Genomic DNA, 23,711 nt, shown 5'->3' on the forward strand with positions numbered 1-23,711 from the left:
ACCTGTGTTGTTTTAACGCTGGCATGCTTCCTTACAAACTGGCACAAGAAAAGCCAACACAGGCAAGAAAACACTTACATTGGCAAAAAATAAATTATAAAACACTATGCCCTCAAAACAATTCTAGAGTTAAAACCATGGCAGCGAGAGGACAACAGCGGCTTTTTCTTTCCTAAAGAAAACACTTCTCCCGACATCTAAGAGAGGAAACTCACGTTGTTTCAGAGTGACAGAAAAATATGCACCATAATAAATTACAACTCGGATTAATGGGAAAATTTTTTTTTTTGCTGATTGGGATTGGCAGGAATGTAGCAAGCAATTAAAAAGACGCTCAGCTGTGCTGTAGTTATATACGACATCAGTAAAAAGCTGCATGCCGCAACTTTGTCAGCACGTATTCCGCATGGCTCACAAGCAAAGCCAACGCTGACGACTGCCAGCAGTGCACAAAGGTACATTGTGCCCTGCCAGGTATTTCACCAAATGCAAACATGGCTCATTAGACGCCTCTTTAGCATCAGCTTCATTGGAATCTGTATCGGTGTATTGGTAGTTACATAAAAGAAAAAAAATCTGGAAGAACAAAAATGTGACTCTAAAGACAATTTTCGATTATTATATGTAATTTTTTTTTTTTTTACAAAAAAAGTTGTACATTTTCCAGTAAACTGCGGAAAAAGTTATAAAATTAACAAAATAATTTATACTTTTTAACATGACATTATATATACATTTTTATTTTTCAGAAAGAAGTAATTTAAAGTATTTTACAGAAAAAAAAATACAAAATATATTAAGTATTTTTCTTTAGTCCTATTTTAAAAAAAAAATAAAATTTTTTAAATATTTTTTCCCCACAAGAAAAAAAAAGTTCATGAGGGGATCAACTCACCACTTTTTTTCGAACAACTTCAGATTTTTTTAAAATAAAAACTTTTGCAAAAAATAAATCATTTATAGGAACCAACGTTGCCAAAAAAGCCAAAGAAAAATGTTTCGCATGTCTTCCGCCACTTTCACCATCCGCTATTCACATCAAACCTGAAATGAAATTGAGGCTTATATAAGACACGCCACATGAGCTCACGTTAAAATACGTCTTCAGACATTTCTACATACAGCATAAACAGCATTTTTTTTTTTCCAACATGGCGGCGCGCATAGACGCAGCGGCTAACGGCTCTCCCTCTATTCTCTTATTTATCTAATTTATATATTTATCTGAATTATTGTTGTAATGCACTGGAGAGGGGAGCTCTCTAATCTCGTTGCACACTTGAGTACAATGACAATAAAGGGATTTCTGATTCTGATAAACAGAGTTTATGAGCAATCTATCCAATAGCCGTCGATAAGATCACAAACATTCGTACGGACGCATGATGTAAAGATAGCGTTCCCAGCTCTAAAAAGTGACCTCCCCCACAAATACTTTGCCTGATTTTATTTGGCCGACTTCATACATCAACGTCAGCGTGGTTAGATAATGCACGGGCGGCATCTTGGCTTTGTCAGCCTTTAATCTGGGACGTTTGTTCCCTGGCCTCCCTGCCATGTTTCAGACGATATCCAAATTCAACGCGGCCAGGCCTTATATTGAGCGGCTGCCCGTCGACAGGAATGCAAAGCGTCTGGCACGCTCGTCGACAGCTGGAAGGTAAACTCTCGTCCTGGAGGACAAAACGCAGGGCGAGACCACGACAAGCATTCGGATGCGGGTCTTATCTTCAAGCATTTGCACCAATCCGAGCGTCCTAAAATAGGAGCCGGAGTGGCACCCGGCTCCTTTTTGGAAGTTGCGTGCGAGCGCTAATGAAAGAAATAACGTGATGAAAGACCTTTTTTTAATCTGTTATTGCCTGCCCTCTAATTCCCTTTCAAACTGATGACTCAGCACTTCAGATGTGTTGTCTCACATTTGTCTTGTAGACTGTGGAGTGTGTGTTAGGGTGTCTTTCCTCGTGGAAATGAAACTAATCCATTCGAGCCTTCTAAAAAAAAAAAAAGCACTCTATCTAATATTAGGCTTTACACAATCAGGACTTTAGAACTAATCACCGATCAGCGAGTTGAAAAAAACAAAACAAAACAATATATCCAATCTATTTAAATAACTTAATTAATTTAATTGAAGTTAATTTACTGCTCAGTTGACCCCACTATTGGGACTGGACGGGGCCGGCCCACGAAAAGCTAGAATGTGTCTATAATTGATGCCCATTCAACTGTATTGGGGAAAAAAAAAAAACACTAAAATAGATTAAAAAAAATAAAAAAATAAAATTATAAATAAAAATAAAATTAATAATAAAAATAAAATTTATAATAAAATAAATCAATAATAAAAATAAAATTTATAAAAATAAAAATACAAATAAATAAACATTGCCAAACATTAATCAGAACGAAAATGGGGATGTGGTTGAGATTAAACGTGTAATGGCAGTTACATAATAATAAAACGAGGGGTGTTGACTGATTTCAGGTGTTGAGACTGATCTACAGAGATTAGATTTAAAAAAAAAAAAACATGCTTTAAAGGCACCATGTTGAAACACATGACAAAATACACACATAATATACCTGAGTGGCATATCACTTTTAATCTGGCGCACCCCCTGGTATGCGTATGTGCACCCTCATGGTTTTGAAAAGTCTCGGTCAGCATACATGCGTCGCTTTAAAATTGTGCGTAAGTTCATTTACAGCCTCTAGGTTGCAGTTTAAATGAGGGCTAGCATACGGTATGTTTCCGGCGGCTTTGCCAGGTGTCATCTGTTAGCCAGTTTCACAACCGAGCTAATTGACGGGGGCAAAAAGACGTGAGCCGGGCGTGTTGCGTGTGTACGTTTGAACATCTGCCAAAGCATACACGGTGTAGGCGCGGCGCAGGCGGGCTGCCATGTTGTTGGTGGCGTCAACTGAGCCTGAGCGAGGCCACCGGGTGGCGATACGGGAGAGCCCCGGGCTTGGCCGTGGGCCCGAAACACCTGCGAATCACCGTGTCGGCCTCAAAACACACGCCTCCTCTGATGACTCCTACAACGACTTGAAAGTAGAAGTCTTGAACGCGCAGTCAGAATGCTCGCCATTGGCTGCCACTCTAGAGGTTCTCTTTTTAAAAAAAATGGCTGACATTAAGAGAGTCAAGCATCCATTTAGTGAGTAATTACATCTCCAACAAAAACAATATCAAAGTCGGAAGGAAGTAAGAAGTCATTACGGCCGCAACATTTTCTCGGTCGGCCGTGTGGCCCGCGCGGAATCAAAACAGTGCGTTTCCGCAACAACCCTCAAAACACTACAGCAACTCTTGGAGCCACTCCACTTATCAGCGGAATGTACTTATATTATAAATACGGCAGCCTATTTCAAGGTCTGATCAAAATGTCTATTCTGGGGGAAAGAATGAGACGACGCGATTCAGGTGGGAGTGACGGTTCGAAAAGAGACTTAAGCAACTATTTCGGGTCTTCTTATCAGCCTCTTGAAGGCGTACACGGCAGGTCGGTTGTCGACGAGCGTTTGCGTCATGTGATGCTCCACTTCCACATGGTGCTAACATGAGGGTGATGCAAGCAACATGTTATGTCATTCTTTATTCCGCCTCAGTGGCTCCGGTTTCGGTTTGCTAGCTACTTGGCCGGCAAAACCCATCGAGCTCGGCACAATGCTAACATGCTAACACTAAGAAACATTTATAGCTTCACATGAGTCCAGTTTAAATGCTCGGATGGATTGAGAAAAAAATGATATATTGATAGCCCGGGTGTACCTAATGAAACGTCTCTTAGAACACTGCATTGCAGTCATTCAAAGTTGAGCTGAATTGGGCTTGCTCGTCTCTGTGGGACTTTCCAAAAAAAAAAAAAAAAAAAAAAGGAAAAAAAAAACATTTTTCTTGTCACAGAGTCGCATTTTTTCACAGAAATGAAACGGCGACGGGTGAAAACCGAGACCCCTCATGACTTGTCTTTCACCTCCACTTTGGCCAGAGTGTGTGTGTGTGTGTGTGTGTGTGAGCGGTGCATACTTTCATGGTAGATCAGTGAAATCTAGCACTCTCGACTCCACAGACTGAAAAAAAGGAGCAAAAATTAGGACTTTGCACGCAATCCAACTTGCGACGCCGTTTCACATGCGAGGAGCTGGGTGGGGGTGGGGCTGTGTATCATGAGATGTAAAACAAACCCCGCTTTTAGCACATCATGCCTGTCTGTACAGTGTGTCGAACTTCCTGCTTTGGCTTTCAGCAGTTATATAAGCGCGATGATCAACATACACAACACACACAAGAGCAGAAAGCAGACAAAAAAGATATTGTTAGCTTAACAGCATATTTGTCACAACATCAAGAAAAAATTGCAGCGCGTTTGCTGAGTTTTGTTCTCAAGTTGTATTGCATTGTATTTTTATTGTATTAATGTCTGTGTAGCACAGGCGTGAGCAAACTACGGCCCGGGGGCCACATGCGGTCCGCTAAACGTTTTAATCCGGCCCGGCGAACTTGAAAAAAATTAAATGAATAAACCTTGTTAATGTTTTATTTTCTAAATACTGTGGTTTTTCAAAGACATTTATTGATGCAATGCTTTTGTTCACTTTCATTTAAAATTAAATGTATTTATTTTCTCTGATGAGGTGAGGTGACCAAGCAACCATGTTATTATGCTAACAATATAAACAGGCATTGGAACTAGACTTCCACATACATTCAAAATAAAGAACAGTCCAATTGGAAAAATTTCTTTAAAAAAAAAGTTAATATTTTTTCAAGGGTTAGTATTTTTTGTGAGAAAAAAAGTTGCCTATTTTAAGTAAAAAGTCATAAAAACGATTGACAATAAATTCATGAAAAAAATTGCATATTTAAAAAATATATTAAAGAAAAAAATATTTAAGAAAAATTTTACATATTTGAATGAAAAACGTAGTACATTTATTAAAAAATTATCAGGTCATATTTTACACTGAAGTGAGAAATGTGAGTCAAAGAGGATAATGAAAAGATTAAAGCTGAGCTCTGTATAAGTCAGTACAAATGTTTGCCAAAGCTAAATTAAACAGAATGACGAAGTCGCACTTCAAACGCAACTACATTCGTATAAATGCTACAGTGCGCCCTCAGAAGCATTTCCTAGTTCTTTTGACCATTCAGCTTTTTTTTTTGTTTTTTTTTTTGTTGATAAGGCGCTTATCGGGCCACGTCTGTGAGATTTATGTAGCTCGCACGGCGACATTTTCTGACAGATAACGACAGCCCAACGTCTCGAGAGCTATTGTGTGCGTTGAATTGGGTCACATGCGCAAAAAGGCGGCATGCTTCGGGGAAAATAAATGTCACATGATTCTGACCTAAACCTGTCTGACCAAAAGACCTCAAAAAGAAATTCAGGAACGGATTAAGTAATTGACATCGATCACAGTCTGAAAAGGCGTACAAAGTCATTCCGGAAGCTGTGAAATGAACCTAGGACAATGTTTGAAGAACTGCTGGCCTGCTTGGTGTCAATTACGGTCAGTGTTCATGAATCAAGGAAGAGAATGGGCAAAAATGACATCCATGGTCGAGTTTCAAAGCGACAACCAAAAAGAACATAAAGGCTCGTCTGACTTTTGCAAAACACATCGAAATGAACATCACACCAACAGGCAAACATGGTGGGGCTAGTGTGATGCTGTGGGGCTGCTTTGCTCCTTCAAGACTTGGACGACTTGTTGTGATTGGTGGAACCATGAATTCACCAGAAAATTCTGAGGAAAAAAAAGTCATCATCTTAAGGTGATGTGCACATTCCAAAAGATAAGGGCAAGTGAACTTCTGAAAAAAAAAAATGACGGTCAGTGAATTAAACAAACTCTTAAGTCAAAGAACTGCTGTATTTGCTCAGGAGAAAAAGGTTGAAAATGTGTCTAAGTTGGAGGTGGACATCGGCATTCGGGAGTCCACGTGAAACATGAGCTTAAGAAAAACACAGCGGCCTGATCAAAAAATAGCGTTTCGGAGCCAAACTTAACTTAATGATTCATTGACTGCTTCATCAAATCAAAATGTTATATAAGCCACGTCTTTATGCAGCCAGTCTTACACAACCGCCAAAGCATTCCAACACTTGAAAACAACCTTGTCTGTCAAAAGAGACCGATCCCAGCATTCCTCCTCCACAGTCATTCAGTTCAATATATTGAGTTTAGTTTTTTTTTTTTTTTTTTAGCATGACCTCCTTGCTGGCATACAGCGAGCATCAATCGTCAATTGTTTGTTACACAATCATAGCGGGCGAGTGAGTGTGTGAAGGAATGTCATTATCCTCGCGATGACTGAACAAGTGTGCCAGGTCACTATTAGTATTTGGATTATCATTTGCTGATATACGCTGAAGGCCAGTGTGGGAGAGCAGGCCAACAGGTGTGTGTGTGTGAACAGGTGTGTGTGTGTGTGCGTGCGTGTGCCTCCTAACCGATCACAGACACTTTTCAACACTCCTCAATTCAAAATCGTTCCCATGGCCCAATGTCAGACATTGCAGCTCATTCCACAGAAAAGAATTTTTTACTCTTCAAAAATGTTGTTCGCACAGATATCGTTGGACATTATCTACGCGAATGACAGGTAATTAGCTAAGAACACAATGAGCTAAGCTATAATTTTCTTAAATATTCACATTCATGAAATATACCTTTTCCACAATAAGTAAGTAATTCCTATTAGGACTTTTATGTAAATAATATATTCTTTGCCCTCGTAACATACCATTAATTTTTCTGAAATATATATAATATATAACCTGCTTTCATTGAACCAGACTCTTAAACAAAAAGCCCTACCGATTTCAGTGATTCACGAAATCAAAGTAAACTTCAGGAAATGAAAAGATAATCAGTAAAAGCAGGACAGTACTGCTCTCCAGAGGGGCAATAGTGAAACTACACAACGCCCTCTGTCGGCCAAATGTAGACTAACACCCTAAAAGTCACAGACCGCACAGTACCGTACATCTACTACCGTAACTCGTTTAAAAATTCAAACGTTAGAATTTATATAATAGCAATAACAATAGAAATTGAGTTAAAAAAATCTATACAATTGTAATGATCGAGAGCAAGGCTGGGCAAACTTGTGCTCAAAGAGCACGTTACATTTTTAAAACTAAAAAGGGCCAGCTCATACATATATAAGGTAGTTCAAAAAATTAACACTACATGTATTCATTCCCAATTTTTGACTATATTATATACAATTTTTTTTTAAAATATAACCACCTTCACATCTAGTTGCCAAAATAAATAATACACATGAAAAGTTCATGTGAAATGGGTTATTTTACAAATATTTTCACATGACAGTTTGTTAATTAATTCATTGTAAATTATTTCTTGTAATATATTAATAATAAATAATAAATATATGACTAAATACATATTAAAATAACACATTTTATATTCTAAAAAAGACGGATAACAAATAATACAGGACTCTGGATTAGGTAAGTGCTCAATGGGCCTAATTAAAAAAAATGCATGCTTATTTTTACGAATGTTAGTGGCCAGTGACAAATCAAAGAGGAGTACTGTGAACAAAAAAAAAAACATCCTCCCTCAGGGTCCAAACGTGCAGCTGGACTTTGAATCACTGGCGTGGTCACGCACGCACGAACACCCACGCACGCTCACACACAGAGGACACCGACAGTACCTGGGGGGCCCCGAGCCCGACCCTCCCTGGAGTGCTGCAACATACTGGACCTGAGGAAGGGGGCCATCAATCAAAGAGGCCTCTCTAAAAACAGCTCACCGAAAAAAAAAAGTTACCACCAATCCTTGCCTCTTTGCCATACTACAGGTAGGTATCCTTCTGCGGTATTGTAAGGAAACCAAAACGCAAAAAAATAAATACAATTAAAAGCGAACAACTTGGAAAGAAAAGGATATAATCGACCGCTGCCACTTCATCGGAAAAACCTGAATTAAAAGAGGAAAAAAAAGACATACTTTTAGTTTCACTTGTGATGTGCACACGGTGCGTTTAAGGAAAATCAGACATCTCAAACGCTGATGAAAAACATTATGAATTAATTAAACCTGACAACAACACCAATGTTCCACTAGATGGCGCCAAAGGAATACTTTAATAGCTTTGGTCTGAACTCAAAACAAAAATATCGAGTGATTGCTTGTATGTTGAAAAACTTGTAAGTCAGATCACTCGTATATCAAGTCAATATAGCCTGTCAATTCGCAAAGGCCAAACCACAAATAAGCTGGGGTTCACTGTATACATAACATCGTACTCTAAACCAAGGTGTGTGTCTGTTTAAAAGTTTGCCGTGTTGTTTTAATTAACACTTGGTCTGAGTGGGAGGAGGGGGGTTCGGATGGTGAAGTTTTGCAAGGTTTTATTTTGACTGTCCGGGAGGTACATAGGCCTCTGCTCTGCCGTGTTTGTTTTCCAAGTAGAAACATGTGAACATGTGTTTGTTGCTCACCGGGCTTGAGTTACACACCAGAATGCATCAACACGTGTGCTCAGTTACACGCACATGCAAATGCATGGCAAAACCAGCATACAAATCAGTTGTTTTTGTATTTGGGTTCTCTTTAAGGGCACAGTGGAAACTATTACTACATTTACCCCGAATTGGAAATCATGTAAACAATTAATAAAATCATTTAGATTCCAAAAAGAGCACAGGCAACGTTTTTATATTATTGTTAACGTTGTTAATTGTATACAATATGGTGCTACTATATTAAAAAAAGTTAGTGAAGAGGATGACTTCCTGAGATTTCACACACGAACAGACATTAGCTTTGGAAAAGGTCAAATTGCTCATTTTCAACTCACATCATCTGTACTTGGAGGTGCCTTTTACTAATGCAGTTACAAAACTGGCCATTAGGGTGCACTGTTACACAAGCCTGCAACCCAGTCCACGTAACAAGCACCCCCATCAATTCAGCCCCCCAACTCTCCATCCATCCAAAAACAGACCTTTCTGCCAGGAGGACTGAGGAGCTGTTTTTTCACGCTCTCCTGAGGGGGATAAGCATCTTTTTTTTTTGTGGCAGCCCAGATGTGAGGCACCAAACCTGCTTGAATAAAAAACACAGTCACTTTCCCCCTCCTCCTCTTACTCCCCTGTCTGTCCAAGTTTTAAAGTGAATATCGTCCGCCGCCCTTCCTCCAAAATCGACCCCGTCTCCTTTTTCTTTCCCTGGCGAAGTGGGTTCTACTTTTCAAATAAACGCTCTCAAACGTGCAACACATGCAATGTAAAACAAAAGACAATAAAGAGAGACATAATGGCGGTGAAAAAAAAGAAACACACACACACATGCAGACGAGTACACAGTCCCAATGACCCGGTGACAGAGACACATCATTTAGCGTCCTCCACTTTGTTCTCGAGCTTATTGTTCTGCTCATAAATTCCACACATGTGAGTGTGTCTGGTTTTGTGTGTGTGTGTGTGTGACATGTTAGCGCACAACATTTGTTACGGCACATCTGGATGGAGGGAGGGCGCGGTGACTTGCGTGACTCCAATCCATACGACCAAGAAACATTTTGAGAGGACCTAGGCAGAATGCTTTCAAGCGCGTCCAGCTCGAATAACTAACACAAGTCGCTACAAAGTGAATTGGGATTTACGAGACTCCGGTAGGTGTGCTGTCCGCTTGGATTAAGCCCCGTTTTTTTTCATGGAGCGATCCCACAAAATCTCTGGATCAGAGGCGAGTAAGACAAGATATTCATCAGAACCAGGCGCAAGCGTTCAAGAGAAGTGACAGTTGAAAATTTTTGAAAAAAAAAATGCTCCCAACAGCAGCTTCACCCATTCATGTTCAGGAAGCACAAAAATTCTCAAGGACCCATGCATTAATCGTAAAACGAAATCAGCCATTTTGGTTAGACTAAGCCATTACTTTTCTTTTCTTTTTCCGTTAATGTTATTACAGATAACGAAAACTAACAAAATAGCTAAAACTAAGATTGAAAAAAATTCATTTAAAAAATAGAATAAAAATTTATTTTAACTGAAACTTCATTCTACATTCATAAAACAATCTAAAATTAACCATAATTAATGCAAAAATGTATCTCACTTTTGTCTTGGTCAATTATTTTACATGCGTATGCATTTATTTTGCTATTGGCGTATGTCCGTACAAAAGAAGGAAGGTCAAAGAAAAAACTGTAGTTACTTTACTCTAAAATTTGATGACCTTTTTTATTTTTTCTTGATTTATTTTTAATTTATTTTTTAAATCATACCCCCCCAAATATGCCATATGTAGAGTAAAACTAAAACTAATACTAAAACTAAACTGAACTAAAATGAACTTTTTTTTTTAGTATTTGAAAAAGTCACTCAGAGCAAACAAACCTGACAGCGAACAGTTTCAGGCAAATAAAAGCACACACAAGATCAAGCAAGCTAACGCGATAACAAACATGGCAGCCAAGCAGCCTCCGGTAAGGCCTCGCCGCTGCTCCAAGCCGCCACGCTACGCTACACCATGCTAATGATGAGCTGGTGGGAGGGGCCAAGCTATGGGCCTAGCTTGTGGCTCACATTGGACCAATGTTCATTCCCGCCAACAAAACAAACATGGACGTTATGCAGACTTTTCTGACCTAGTTTGCTGACGCTAAATAGCGGGACATCAAAGCATTGGTGAGCAGTAACGATCAGAAGTACTGACCAACATTTACAAAATGAATTCTAATACTTGTCACGTCATTCATTCCTAACAGTATATTCTCGACAAATCTGAGCATTTGACTTCATCATAAAATGGCACAAAATAATTGCCAGGCATGATGTGCATCCATTTTGCAGCCTGAACCCATTAAAAGGCTTTTCCTGCAAATGTACACCCCCAAAATGAATAAGCATGTCGCCATGGAGTCAGCGTGAGGGGCTCTTGTACCTCCACAACTTCAAACTAAAAAAAAAAAAAAATTCCAATGCACGCCACAATGGAATTAACTCATTCACTGCCATTGACGGATATAGACGTCAAAAAGTGTATTTATTTTACTGGGCTGACAGCAAAAGAGTTAAAGATCCGTTTGAATGAAGTGCGTTAATCGACATGGGAATCGCATTTACGACACTTAAATCAATAAACACAAACAATGAAGAGTTCACGAGACATGAAGAAGAAGAAACAATGGAGGACAGTAATGGGCAGCCATTAGACAAGAGGAGGACAGATAGAAGCGAGGGTGGTGCTGCTGATGAAAAGACATGATTAACCTTTGATCCTCACTCACTTTTGTGTGTGTGTGTGTCAAATGATAAGTGTGCTATGTGCTTTGCCGCTCCCAGGAGACACACACACAGATAATGTTGATGCTGGTCAGATACTTTGTATATTGTGCCTGTGTGTGTGTGTGGGGGGGGGGGGGGGGGGCGCGTGCGTGTGTGCGTGTATGTGTGGTGTGTGTGTAGAGTGGTAGTTGGGTCAAAAAGTTTCAATATTGTACGTTTGGGATTAATTTCAGGGTATCAATCTAAGTGCACTGAGTTTTTTTTTTTCTTTTGTATTTGTTTTTGAAAAAAAAAAAAGTAAATTCTAACACAGCAATTTATATTTAGTTCTTTACTCAGAGCTCCTTCGTTTACAATGTCACAAAATCATGGACAAAGTGATTTTTATTTTATTTTATTTCATTACAAAAATAAGCTAGCTAGCTAGCAAGACAAGCTAAGGCTAGCTAGGCGTAGCAAAAACGTCATTTTTTTTTTTTTGGTAAACAACAAGCGAGCTAGTGAGGGAAGTGAATGTACTCAGAACTCCACGCCAGGCATCACAAAAAGGACAACACCTGTCACAGAAGAGCCAAATTAAAGTCCTCTGTTCAAAGAAAACGCGTGTTAGCGAGAGACGCTAACATGCAGTCGTAGTCGACAGCTTCACTGGGTTCTCATTCTTGTCAAATGTCATAAAATGCGCGCAAGTTAGATTTTTAGTAGTCATAGATGAAATGTCATTATTTCCTGGGGACGCAAATGGCACGATTTGGTGGAATGGCAATTTTATTTGCTCGGCGACTGCAGCGTGACGCAACATGAAGCCAAGATTAAACACACGTGTTGCGATAAAACGCTCTGACTCACATATACTTTATATATGGATTTCTTTATTGGGAAACAAATTAGTCACCTAGCGGATGGAGGATTTGGTTGTGTGTGCGTGCGTGTGTGTGTGTGGGGGTGGGCGTGTGTGTGTGACTCGCACGGGGTTAAGTAATGAAGTGTTGCGTAAGTCCGCGCTTCATAAAGTGCATCTTTTTGCGGCGTGTGAGCAGGCCTATTGAAGACGCATTGTTGTGTAAATGGCGCATCTCTACTTACACACAAACAATACACAGACGAGCACTAAAAGAAGACACATGAGAGCAAGAAAAACCACAAAAATCTGCGGTTATGTCCGCATGAAGATGGATAAAACTGTTTTGTGTTAAGAAACGATACAATTTCTGTTCACACAAAAATATTTTCTGACCCAGTTTGAATGGAAACGGACATAAACGGTGTTGCTTTGACCGTTCGTTTCCATGAAAATAATTTTGACTGAGTCGTCACAATGTTCCCAAAGGAATTCAATTATTTCCCATAGGTAAAAATTCTGCAAATCCCAACAAAACTGCAACTCAAACGGACGTTGCACTTTACACGACAAGCGACAAGATACAGCGGCGACTCTCGCATCTCGGGAGGAAGGAAGCGTCCTATCAGAGGAAGTCTGATCTTCCTAATCGCGGCTGCGCTTCCCGCACGTTTGCGTCCCGGAGCGAAGAAGCCACGCAAGCAGGCCTCCCGCACAAAGTTGCAGTCATGCTGGGCTGGAGGTACAAGTGAAAGTGGATAACAGGGCGGACCCCGAGCAGACATAGCACTTAGCGTATTAGACGCTGACACCGACACCATGACTTAAAACACCAGCTAAAAACTGTCTGTACAAACTATAATTTGATAGATTTCATACAGTCTCTAATTAGAGAGTGCGCTGATGTCATGATCCAGAACTGAGGGGTGATGCTGCGCCAGACCGTAAGCCACAATAACCTCTGATGATGAGATGCTAACGCTTAGCATGACACAAATAACACACAAACCTTGATCATTCACTCAATTCTTAGCACACATAAGCTGAATAAGCTACCGACGATAAATCATTCCAGAGTATATGTCGCACTAGTCAAAAATGCATTATGAAGAAGATTAAAAAAAGAAAAGGCTAAGTACAAGTCATGTTTGGAGAAATATATTTTGCAAAAAGACCAAGAACAGTATAGGCATGACTCAAACCCAAAATCCAGGTTCCCTTGTCGTGGGCGCATTTGGAAATATATTCTCGCGATGTTGTTCTTTTTAGTTTAAAATGACGTACAAGAACGAGAATCTTGCATCCTATCTTGGCCAAAGCTAGTAACCTTCTCGGTTATTGCGCCTTTTCCCGCTGAAACTCTTGAGTTGCGATCTCAGGAAGCCGCATGCGCCGACAGCTAGTGATACGTCCCACATTCATTGCCTGGCCACAGGCGGCAATTGTTCTCCTTCTCATTCTTCAATTTTCTACTGGCGGTTGGCAAATACTTTTGGTGCATTACCACCACCGTCTGGCCACGGGTGGTAATGCACCAAATGGATTTGGTTGGCAAATACTTTTGGCGCATTAACACCACCTTCTGGCCACCCGTGGTAATGCACCAAATGTATTTGCCAACCGACCATAGGAAAGTAAACACGTTGAGAGAACCAGGAAAGCCAAACTATTTAAAAAAAATAAATAAATAAAATCAAAAAGTACGACATATAGTCCAAAAATATGGTTATCATGTAAGTAAAAATACGGTATACAATATAATTAAAAAACTAGTATAATACAATAGAGGAATCCACTGGTCTTGTTCTTCTCCACTAAACTCGCCTATTGATTTCCATAATGGCGTGTTTTCATTGAGGAGCCTCGAGTTTGTGTTAAGGGTCAAGGCCTCATTGAGACCGAGCAATATGAGGGCCAGGCATCGCCTCAAGGCAAGGGCCAGCAGTTGTGCAAGGTGTGTGTGTGCGAGAGAGAGACTTCAAATGTGTTTATTTTCTGAGGGGGGGGGTCTTAGCCGCAGACAGCCATTATCGCGGCACACGTACACGTGCGCGCCCACACGATAACACTAACGATGACTCTCTTCAACGAAAACGTTTTCCCACGAGGAGAGAAACAGTGCTTCATTCATGCCTTCATCTCGCCACATCAGACACGGAGCGTCTGGTCGGACTACAGTCGGACGCCGCGGGGTCGACTCTCACAGAAGCGAACGGTCGTCATTATCGTGCGGAGATTAAGGGTGCATTATATAGAAAAGGACGCTTTGCATTAAAGTGGCTAAAAACGCTGCTGTTTTGTTGGGCACGTGAACAACGCTTACAAACTGTGTCGTTTTGAGCATTATTGGATTTACTTGGAGTTTTTAATTTCTTTAATACATTTCAAAATGCTTATAAAAACAATTGACATAAAAATATGCGGGGGACATTTATTGTTACGGTTATTTAATTTATTTATAGTGTATTTGTTAAATTTCATAAAAAATATAACTTAATATTAAAATATATACAAATTCAACAAACATTTTTTTGTTAATTACATTTCTTTGTAATTTATTAATAAAGGGAATAAAGTCATTGAGGGGATTGAAATAAAAATTGTAAAACACTTTCATTAACGTTCCTTACCAATTAATAATTGTGAATTTACAAAGTATTACAATAATTCAGTTTGTTATTTAATGTGATTAAAATATATTATTTATAAACTAAACACAAATAAAAAGACCAACAATATTTACCTCTGATAGATATATTTGTAATTGATTAGTTCAAATAAAAAATAAAACAATGTATGTATTGGCATTCAATTGCCCGGTTTCAATTATTTGTAGTATTTTTTCATAATCTGATCATCAGTGTATGTTGACAGCGTTCCGATAAAACTGCAGCTGTGTTAGCATCAGCGCTAAATTCAACCCCCAAAACATCCCTCTTCCCCACACTTGCGTCTTGTCACGTCAGCCCATAATAATAAGCAACGCACATGAGAGCCGTACACATGAAATACAAAGAGAGGGGCTGTCCTCCCTCCCCGCTGCATGTAAACCAAACCACGGACACTAACCACAGCGAGAACAATCGAGTAAGTACAAACATTTGGAATCCAAGATACGGGAGAGGGGGCGTTTTTTCGTTTTTGGGACTCTTCATCCTAACTATCTCCCTCCAGACCTGCATTCCTCAAACGGGGACATTTTGATAAGACTCAAAATTGCCTTTGGGCTTTTTTTTACGACGGATGAGACCGAAGAGTGACTTTGGAAAAAGGGGGGAAATGTGTATTTGTTAGCTGATAGATGAGGGCGTGCGGGAGAACAAGCGTGGGGGGAGGGAGGGGAGGGATGGTTGGCGTTCCCGTTGGCTTGGGCTTTGATTAACACCAGGCCTCCTGACAGGAAATGACCGGGAGCGCCAGGAGAACTTCCATCTGGTGGTGCAGTAGAGGAATTCTCCATGACGACAATGAGATTCTTGCGCAAAAATGACACTTCTGCTGCCACCAAGGCAACGTAGACACCATTTCTTTTTTTTTATAAGTGATCATTTTTTGCACTATGTAGAAAGGACAGCCCGAATTTAGAGTGCAGTACCATGTTTCGCCACAACATGCCTCAGCAGCACTGAGCTGCAGCGTAATTTAGAGCAACAAGAATCAGAGCACATAACTACTGTAACTCCAACTAATATTCACAAAAACAAATTCCCCGTGAATATTATACCACTTTTCACAGTATAGTACTTAAGAAAAGGCTGTAAATGGCTGTGAAAAAAAATACATTTCGGGACGTTTAGAAAAGCCTACATACAGTACACTGTTTTTTTCCCCATAAATTTCGCACCCTCCCGCACATTAAGTGACTCTACAGTATGCAAATAGCTCACGGAATGTCCGCATGGCTTGTGGCCAATGCTAGCAGGCTAATGTGGCTAAACGATGCAAGACCATACGAACTAAATGCAGGATACGAGCACAGAGCACGTACTTACTTTTTGTCATTAAACCAGGGCTGAGAAGAACGCCAATGAGGTCAGTCGTAAGGAGTTGTAAGGAAACTAAATTCTTTCTTAGCTGTACTGCTGCGACCACATCGGAAACAGGAAATTAAATGTTCGCAATAAATTTGTCACATTAGACATTAAACATCATGTTGGCTCGGAAGATAAATGAATTATTGCTACATTAGTACACATGCAATAAAATCGAATTATTCTCTACCAAAACTGGGGCGCATTTGTCACATTTGCATTTACTGCTAATTAATCCAAACAAATTTTAATTGCAGCACATGTATTAAACAGCCAAGTGGCAAGTGTCACGTGTAAAAGCGATGTCCGTCCAGCGGTTGAAGGCTCACGAGCTGACGCGTGCGTCTCATGCACATACGCATGTGCTAATGTATTTTCGGCCCTTGCGCGGCGCGTATTAGCGCGCGTATGAGTGCGCGCGTGGGCTGTCGTCTGCCGTCTCCTATTTCTATCGACACGTCCCCGCGGACAGACGGCCCGTTTTATGACGAGCATTTCCTGTCGTAAATAAGACGCGGAGGAATTCTAAAGCAAACACAGGCATCAACCGCACACGAAGAGCCGCAAGAGCGACAACGCCTCGCTACTGCACAAACTCGGATATGACAGACAAGGTTTTTCGGTACATCATTATGCCGTATTTCTTTCATTTTTATTTCTTGAAGGAAAGTTATTATTAACACACAATGCAAAACATCATAGATGAGCTAACGAATAGCATTGATCTACTTTTGAAGACCAACGGTGCAGCTACACATGTAGACAGACAACTAAATATTCACAAGCACCCACGTAATGTGACAAAGGACATTTTTTTTTCTTACTGAAGCCCCTCAACTCACTCCAAAATGTTTCCTCGACACCAACATTGCACCAGATGGAGATGAAGTTGCTGTTGCATTGTTGTGGCCTCAAAAACAGTAAAGGGAATTATTCAGGAAATAAAGAAGGACAGATTTATCAGCCTAATTCCCAATTAATATTTTTCTATTTTTAATCTGTATTTTTCATTCAATACATTTGTATTTTTAACTTACTATTTTTGTGCTCTGTCCATTATTTTGCATTTTCTAATATTTTTTCCCTTATATTTTTTCTTAAATATTTGGATACTTTTCTTCTACTATATTTTTTTCGTAATACAGTATTTGTGATTTATTTTAAGATATTTTCATCAGATTTTTCTCATTTGATCCCATTCTTTTAACATTTGTTTCTTTGTCCACTCTTTTTATATCATCCTAATATTCTTCTATTGTGGGTATTTTTCACCAAGTATAAATGTTTATTATTTATTTGTATTTTCCCCCCTTTTATTATCCATTAGTTTTTAATTGTTATGTAATGTTGTACTTTTCATACAATATTGCTCCATATAAATATTCTATATTAGTTTGTAATAATGTTTCCTGTGTCCAATATAGCTCTAGTTTCACCCTAATACTTCTTTTGTTTTCCAATTTTCATCCAAGACTTAATATTGGCCGGCCAGTCGCAACTCTTTTACCATGGAAGCTGGGAAATGTTTCAAGAAGTGAAAACAAACGCATCCAATATGTGTCATTGAAAATATTCGTTTCCTATGGGAAAGCGGACATAAAAGAAGGCAACCGCGATGACCACGGTGGAGCCCTGACCACAAAGCTCACCACTTGGGGTTGGCTTGCTGTGTGGTCAGAGTCTGGGGAGCTAGACGGTCTGCGATGGACCTCCCTTTTTAATCATGGCCTGTGCTCCGTGTCACCAGCTTATCTGATCAAGTCAACTAGCGGGAACAAGGCTAGCGGCTGCTTTGTCAATGAGTGTGTATCTGTTTCTACAGTATGTGTGTGTGCGTGTGACTTTGAGAGGAAGTGAAAAAACCCCACAGCCAATTAAAAATAATTGAGACTAATTTCATAAACACGGCGCACATATTTAATCAGGCGCGATCGTTTGACCGACTTCTGCTCCACTTCCTCCAGCGACAAGCCTCCAGATCTTTTCGGGGTGAAGAGGAGGAAGCCCCATGGTGGTGGTGGAGGAAGTGGAATAAAGGAGTGCAAGTAGACATGGAAAGGGATATGAATGGGGAAGAAAAAGAAAGAGGAGGAGGAAAAAAAAAAGTTTGCGACGTAGGCTAAATATCAATGTGACTTCGTTCGTATCGCTTGCTCAACCCGCGCCAAGGCAAACAGCCGCCTTAGGGGAGGTTCGGAGCTCTTGCTGAGGCAAACCCCCCGCCTCCCGGACCCCCAGCCCGCCTTCACCACCTCATCCTAGTCCTCCACAGTCTATCTTACAACACACACACACAGGACAGGATGAAAAACAAACCTAACGTTGAGTCAGCAATAACTTTGCATCACTTTTTTGTGTGACTTTCACATTTTGCTGTTACAGGCTGCTTGCATCGGGGCCAAGCGGGGCACTGAGCCTAAATTATCGCCACAAATCCAATTCCTACAAAAGCTTGCAGAAAAGTACTGATGTTATTCAAGTTGAGAGCAGATCAAGGAATTTTTGTTGGTACAGTCAGCTTGCATCGGGGTCAGGCGGGGGCACTGCCCCACCAGATGGATCTGTCGTGAAATAACGTTGGTGTGTGTGGTATTTAGTGTTTTCGAAAGGTATGGGAGGAATGGTATAGTCCATATACAAGAACATGTCAAAGACTGGACTCTACTTCGGGTGAATCTATTCATTTAGGGATGTCTTTGCTTCTTGCTGTTACTGTCCACTTGCATCGGGGTAAAGAGGGGAAGTGACTTGACAGATCCCGCAGCTGGAATTCGTGAAATAGGTCTACCTAGGTACCATCCACTTATTATTTTGGTCTTTCCCATTTATGGAGAGGGCATTAATTCCCATTCCCAGCAGTCAAAGTCAAGCTTCATTGCACTGAGCCGATGTCCCGGGCCCAAGAATTAGGAAGGTTTGGTTTGGCTCGCTCGCTTCCTCTCTTGCTGAGGAGGAGGATGCTTGAGGGCGCACCAAAGACAACAAAAACGCCACCGCGGCTGACAGGAAACACATCCGCGGGGCTCGGCGACATCAGCGTGCAGACCGCAAAAGCGGCATTTAAAAAAGCAGGGTGACAACAGCCAATCAGGCTCCACAGATACAGTGAGCCTTTTATTGACATTTATTTGTCACATTTACATGCTTTATCCTCACTTGTAATAGTATTCAGCAAACTGGTAGAAGGACTAAGAGCTCAACTTTTGTCTGATATTCAAGGTAAGCCCAATGTCTTCAGAATGCAGCATAAAAAAAAAAAGAATTGTCTTCGCTATTCTAATACTGACAACTGTAAAACAAAAAAGTCTCAAGGACTCTTGCCATAAGTTGAACAGGAAGTCGGCCATTTTGGTTCCACCGCTCGTACTATGCCGAACTTCTACAACTGCACTCATGGTGACCAGTTTGCATACTATGTCTGGTTCTCATTTTCGGCCTTTAATTGAGGGAGGAGGGAGGGGGGGGGGGCGATGTCACGATCAATGTTTTTCTCCGAGACGGCCGCCCGCCTCATGTTACTTCATAAAAACTCACTTGGCGTGTCCACACGGTTCAAAAAGGGAGGTCCACACACACACACACACACATGTACATGCTGATGAAAACACAGCTGGCACACCACGACAAGGTCGCTTCCAATGAAGTGTTTATAACGGAGAGTCGAAAGGGTTGGACGCGAGGCCCCTCACGGAGAGCAGGAAGTCGGGACAACTTGCACGAGAGGGGGGGGGGGGGAGAGAAAGAAAGAAAAAGAAAGAAAGAAAGAACACGCCTTTATTAGCGCTTTTCATAGATTTACCACCCGTCTATGTGCAATATGAGGAGTGTGTTATTTGAGGGGTGTGTGCAAAGGTGCACGGGCAGGCCACAACTAAAAGTAGCTGTAATTATGAGGCAGGGGTGTGCGTGCGAGTGTGTGAGCTCAAGGTTAAAGATGCTATTATTGCAGTGCGGTTTTAGACAATCCATCCATCTATATGGTCGACCTTCAGGAGCGCCGCCACATACCAGACTATAAATACACACACTGTTGCAAGTTGACCCAACAGGTACAACACTCATTACTGTGGCGATTGAGGGCTTGTTGTTGCTCAGTTAAAGGATATTATGGAGGTAGACGCACATCTTTTCATCATTTGTGGCTGTGGTGTGAAGAAAGAAGAAAAGGGTGTGAAGGCCTAATGCAGTCCAGATAGGCACAGCCGGTAAAAGGTGGCAATTTTTTATTTATTTATTTTTTTGGGGGGACTTTTTTTTTTTTAATCAATTCATTTTTAAAAATAATTATAATACTTAAAATATAATACACGTGAATCCAAATAATTTTATTTGTGACTACATTATTTTAACAAAATGTATATATTAGAATTAATATTACACTATAATATACATTGTAATTAATGTCATTTTTATCCATCCATTATGTAAGCCACTCATCCTCACAAAGGTCGTGAGTGTGCTGGAGCCTTTTCTAGCTGTCTTCAGGCAGTAGGCGGGGAAATGGTTGTCAGCCAATCAGGGCACACGAACAACCATTCACATTCACAATCACAGTGCAGGACAATTTGGAGCGTTCAATTAACCTACCATGTATGTTTTTAGAATGTGGGAGGAAACCGGCGTACCCGGAGAAAACCCACACAGGCACGGGAGAACATGCTAAGGCCGAGGCCGGAATCAAACCCTGCACACCTCTGGACTACCCAACAGGCCAGCAACTAAAATTTTTGAGTGAGGTGCGAAAGAACATCCTCCCATTCAAATCAAGGATGATTCTTGGACTTGGCGTACTCACACTTACTAAATGTGGTCAACAGGAAACAGCCGTCTCACCTGTGAGATTTTGCAGCAAGGGGCTGAGTGCGGTCTCTCTTGTGATGGCCAACGTGAGTCCTCCAATCAGCTCCCTCTCCAGCTTTTCCAACTTCTCCTCCTGCATGGCGGGCTGGGCCTCGTCCGCCAGCGAGTACAAGTAGACCAGCAGAAGGATCAACTCGTCTGGACCGCACTCGTCCTCTGTGAAGCCTCCGCCGTCCTGACCTCCGCGGGGCTTCATCAAGGGCAGCATCTGACTCAACACCGAAGGGAAGTCGCAATCTCCCAGAGCCTAACATGCAAGCAAAGGTCATGATGAGCAGATATTGTCACCCAGTAGAGCTTCCACCAAGGTCTTAATTTACAGTTCTGAAACTACCGCCGAAGCCAAGAATTGTATTATATTTTTTGGATTAGTGTTTATAGTCAAGATATTTCTTAAATAAATATGTGATGGATTTGCCGCTCGGAGTAGCATAAGTTAAAATATGAGGCGCACTTGCAAAAAATTAAATGAAGAGAATGAATGTATGAAAAAATGTATATATAAATAAAATGAAATAAAAAAAAAATAGGAAAAAAACAATGGCACAAATATTTGAGGAAAAAAACCCCAAACAAAACAGACAAAACATTTAAGACAAAAATCCCCCAAAAATAATAGAGGAAAAAAAATCACAACATATTATTAATTAAGTGCTAAAATGTTAGACAAGACTGCACAAATATAAAAAGCAAAAGGTTTTAGTAAACTAATTTTAGAAGTACAACAAAAAAAATACACAAATATCTGGGAAAACTAGACATATTTGCACTAAAAATAGACAAATATTTGGAAAAATACAACATTTTAAATGTTCAATATTAGATTGAAAAAAAAAATAAAAAATATTGATTGATAAATACAACCTGGGATGAAAATAACACGATAATAAATTACATTATTTATTTATTTTATTCATACTTCTTCTGGGCAGCAAGGCATTATAGCACTTCCACTTTATGTTCTTACAAAAACATTTTCTCCTTTAGCAAATGTAAAGACCAGCAAGGTATTTTTTTTTCGCTGTGGGGCTTAACTCAAGAGACACAATGGGCCTTAACCCGAACGGCCACACCTTGCTAAACACTTCCCATTGAAGCCCAAAAACAAAATTAAATAGTGTATCAAGCTGGCAGGGCGGCTCAACAAGCTCCGCCCCTTGCCAACATTTCAGGGCAGCATTTCAGACCAGTGACCTGATTTGGGGGCCCGCAAACCACTACAACCGGTCCCAATCCTTCCCTCACATGTGCAGCCGGAGTCCAACACGACGTACTGTCGATCAGACTGTCTATAAAAGGCCGAGCGCTCACGTAACAAGGATGAGCTCATACGAATGGGAACACAAAAGGGCGGGGATCGACTCACAAAGCTGTCTGACGAACAGCGTGAATGAGGGAAGGATGAAAAAAATGGGACAAAAATTTGTTTTTTGATTTGATCAGTGTTTAGTATTTGAGTCCACCTAACGGCGGAAGCTAGGAAGAGAAACTAGTTGTTTGTTTCCAAAACGCTGCTTGAGAGGCAAGTGTTTTATTTTTTTCTAGAAATCAATCTTAAATTGCTTAACTTCTGCTGTGGGTTAAGACTGTTAAAAACGAAATTTCAAGTACGTCACAATACCACCGCAGTGAGATAATGCAGTATTTGCAAGACAATGCGTTTGTTTTGAAAGGATGGACAGTATTTCATTGCTAATGCGAGCGACCGAGCGGCTTTGAGAGCATTTGGGCATGGTGGTGGTCCCGCTTGGGGGGAATCCAGTGTCTGACCCAGAAGAAGTGCTCACTGAGCCAAAGAGAAGAGACTCAGGCGTGGAGGGGGCCCAAAGCCTGACTGACCCTCCTGAAAGGAAGTCACATGACTGTGAGTTGAACGAGCCAGCTCCTCCTTTCCAATTTCGCCGCAATGCAGCAACCCATACCTCTCCAAGATGGACACTTTGGGCTACGGAATGCTACTACTCGTCCAAAAAAAAATAGCGTAAGCTGTTTTTCCAAAGCTTGTGACGTGAGACTGAAAAATTTCGTGAGACTTCATAAAATAAGCACTTCAAAAATGTTTTTTTTTTTGACGACGAAAGTGGAGTGAAGAAGAGCAGGAAGAAGAGCCGCGTGAGGAATCTTGCGGCATCGTTCGTCAGCCGACACTCCGAGCTCTATCCAAGGAGCTACTTTCTGAATACTCCAAATATTTAATGTGCGCTCCATATTTGACATATCACCCCATTACAGTTCATAACCACTCACCATGTGCTCCTCCACAAAAAGCTGTACAAAGGTTAGCGCTTATTCACCTTCTCACTCGCATGCAAACACTAATATAAGCGGAAAGTCATCCAGAACTTGGTTCTCAACAACCATTTAATATATTAATAGATTCAGAAATAAGACGAAAATGCTCAATTAATCCTCAGCTATAATCGACTTTGTTATCAAAGGGAGTAAATATTACTAGATTACATAATATTACCATTCATGTATTATCAATATATATTTTTAAAATATGTTTACAAAAAAATGTTAATTGAAGTAATTTATGTACGTTGACAGAAACAGTTATAATAAAATTATAATAAATGCAATTAATAAAAAAATGCACCATAAAACAGGTTGATAGGATGGATAATTAGACAAAAATATTACAAAAATAAGGTCATTTATTATTGAATTAGTATAAAAATGTGACACAAACATTCA

At 40.4% G+C, this 23,711-nt stretch overlaps 1 protein-coding gene across 2 annotated transcripts in view; it reads right to left on the bottom strand.

Moving 5' to 3' along the window:
• scfd2 (sec1 family domain containing 2) overlaps positions 1-23,711 on the bottom strand; it is a 78,785-nt gene that overhangs the window by 13,043 nt on the left and 42,031 nt on the right. For both annotated transcript variants that reach the window (XR_015846333.1, XM_088313416.1), the window contains exon 6: positions 20,988-21,261. Coding sequence is in view for 1 of the 2 variants with exons in the window: in XM_088313416.1 (XP_088169542.1) it covers positions 20,988-21,261 (274 nt within the window). In the remaining variant the exon portion in view is untranslated. The remainder of the gene's footprint in view (positions 1-20,987; positions 21,262-23,711) is intronic.

Source organism: Idiotropiscis lumnitzeri, chromosome 13, assembly GCF_059441095.1.
Source record: "Idiotropiscis lumnitzeri isolate Australia: NSW breed Sydney's pygmy pipehorse chromosome 13, RoL_Ilum_1.0, whole genome shotgun sequence".
NCBI classification, from domain to species: domain Eukaryota; kingdom Metazoa; phylum Chordata; class Actinopteri; order Syngnathiformes; family Syngnathidae; genus Idiotropiscis; species Idiotropiscis lumnitzeri.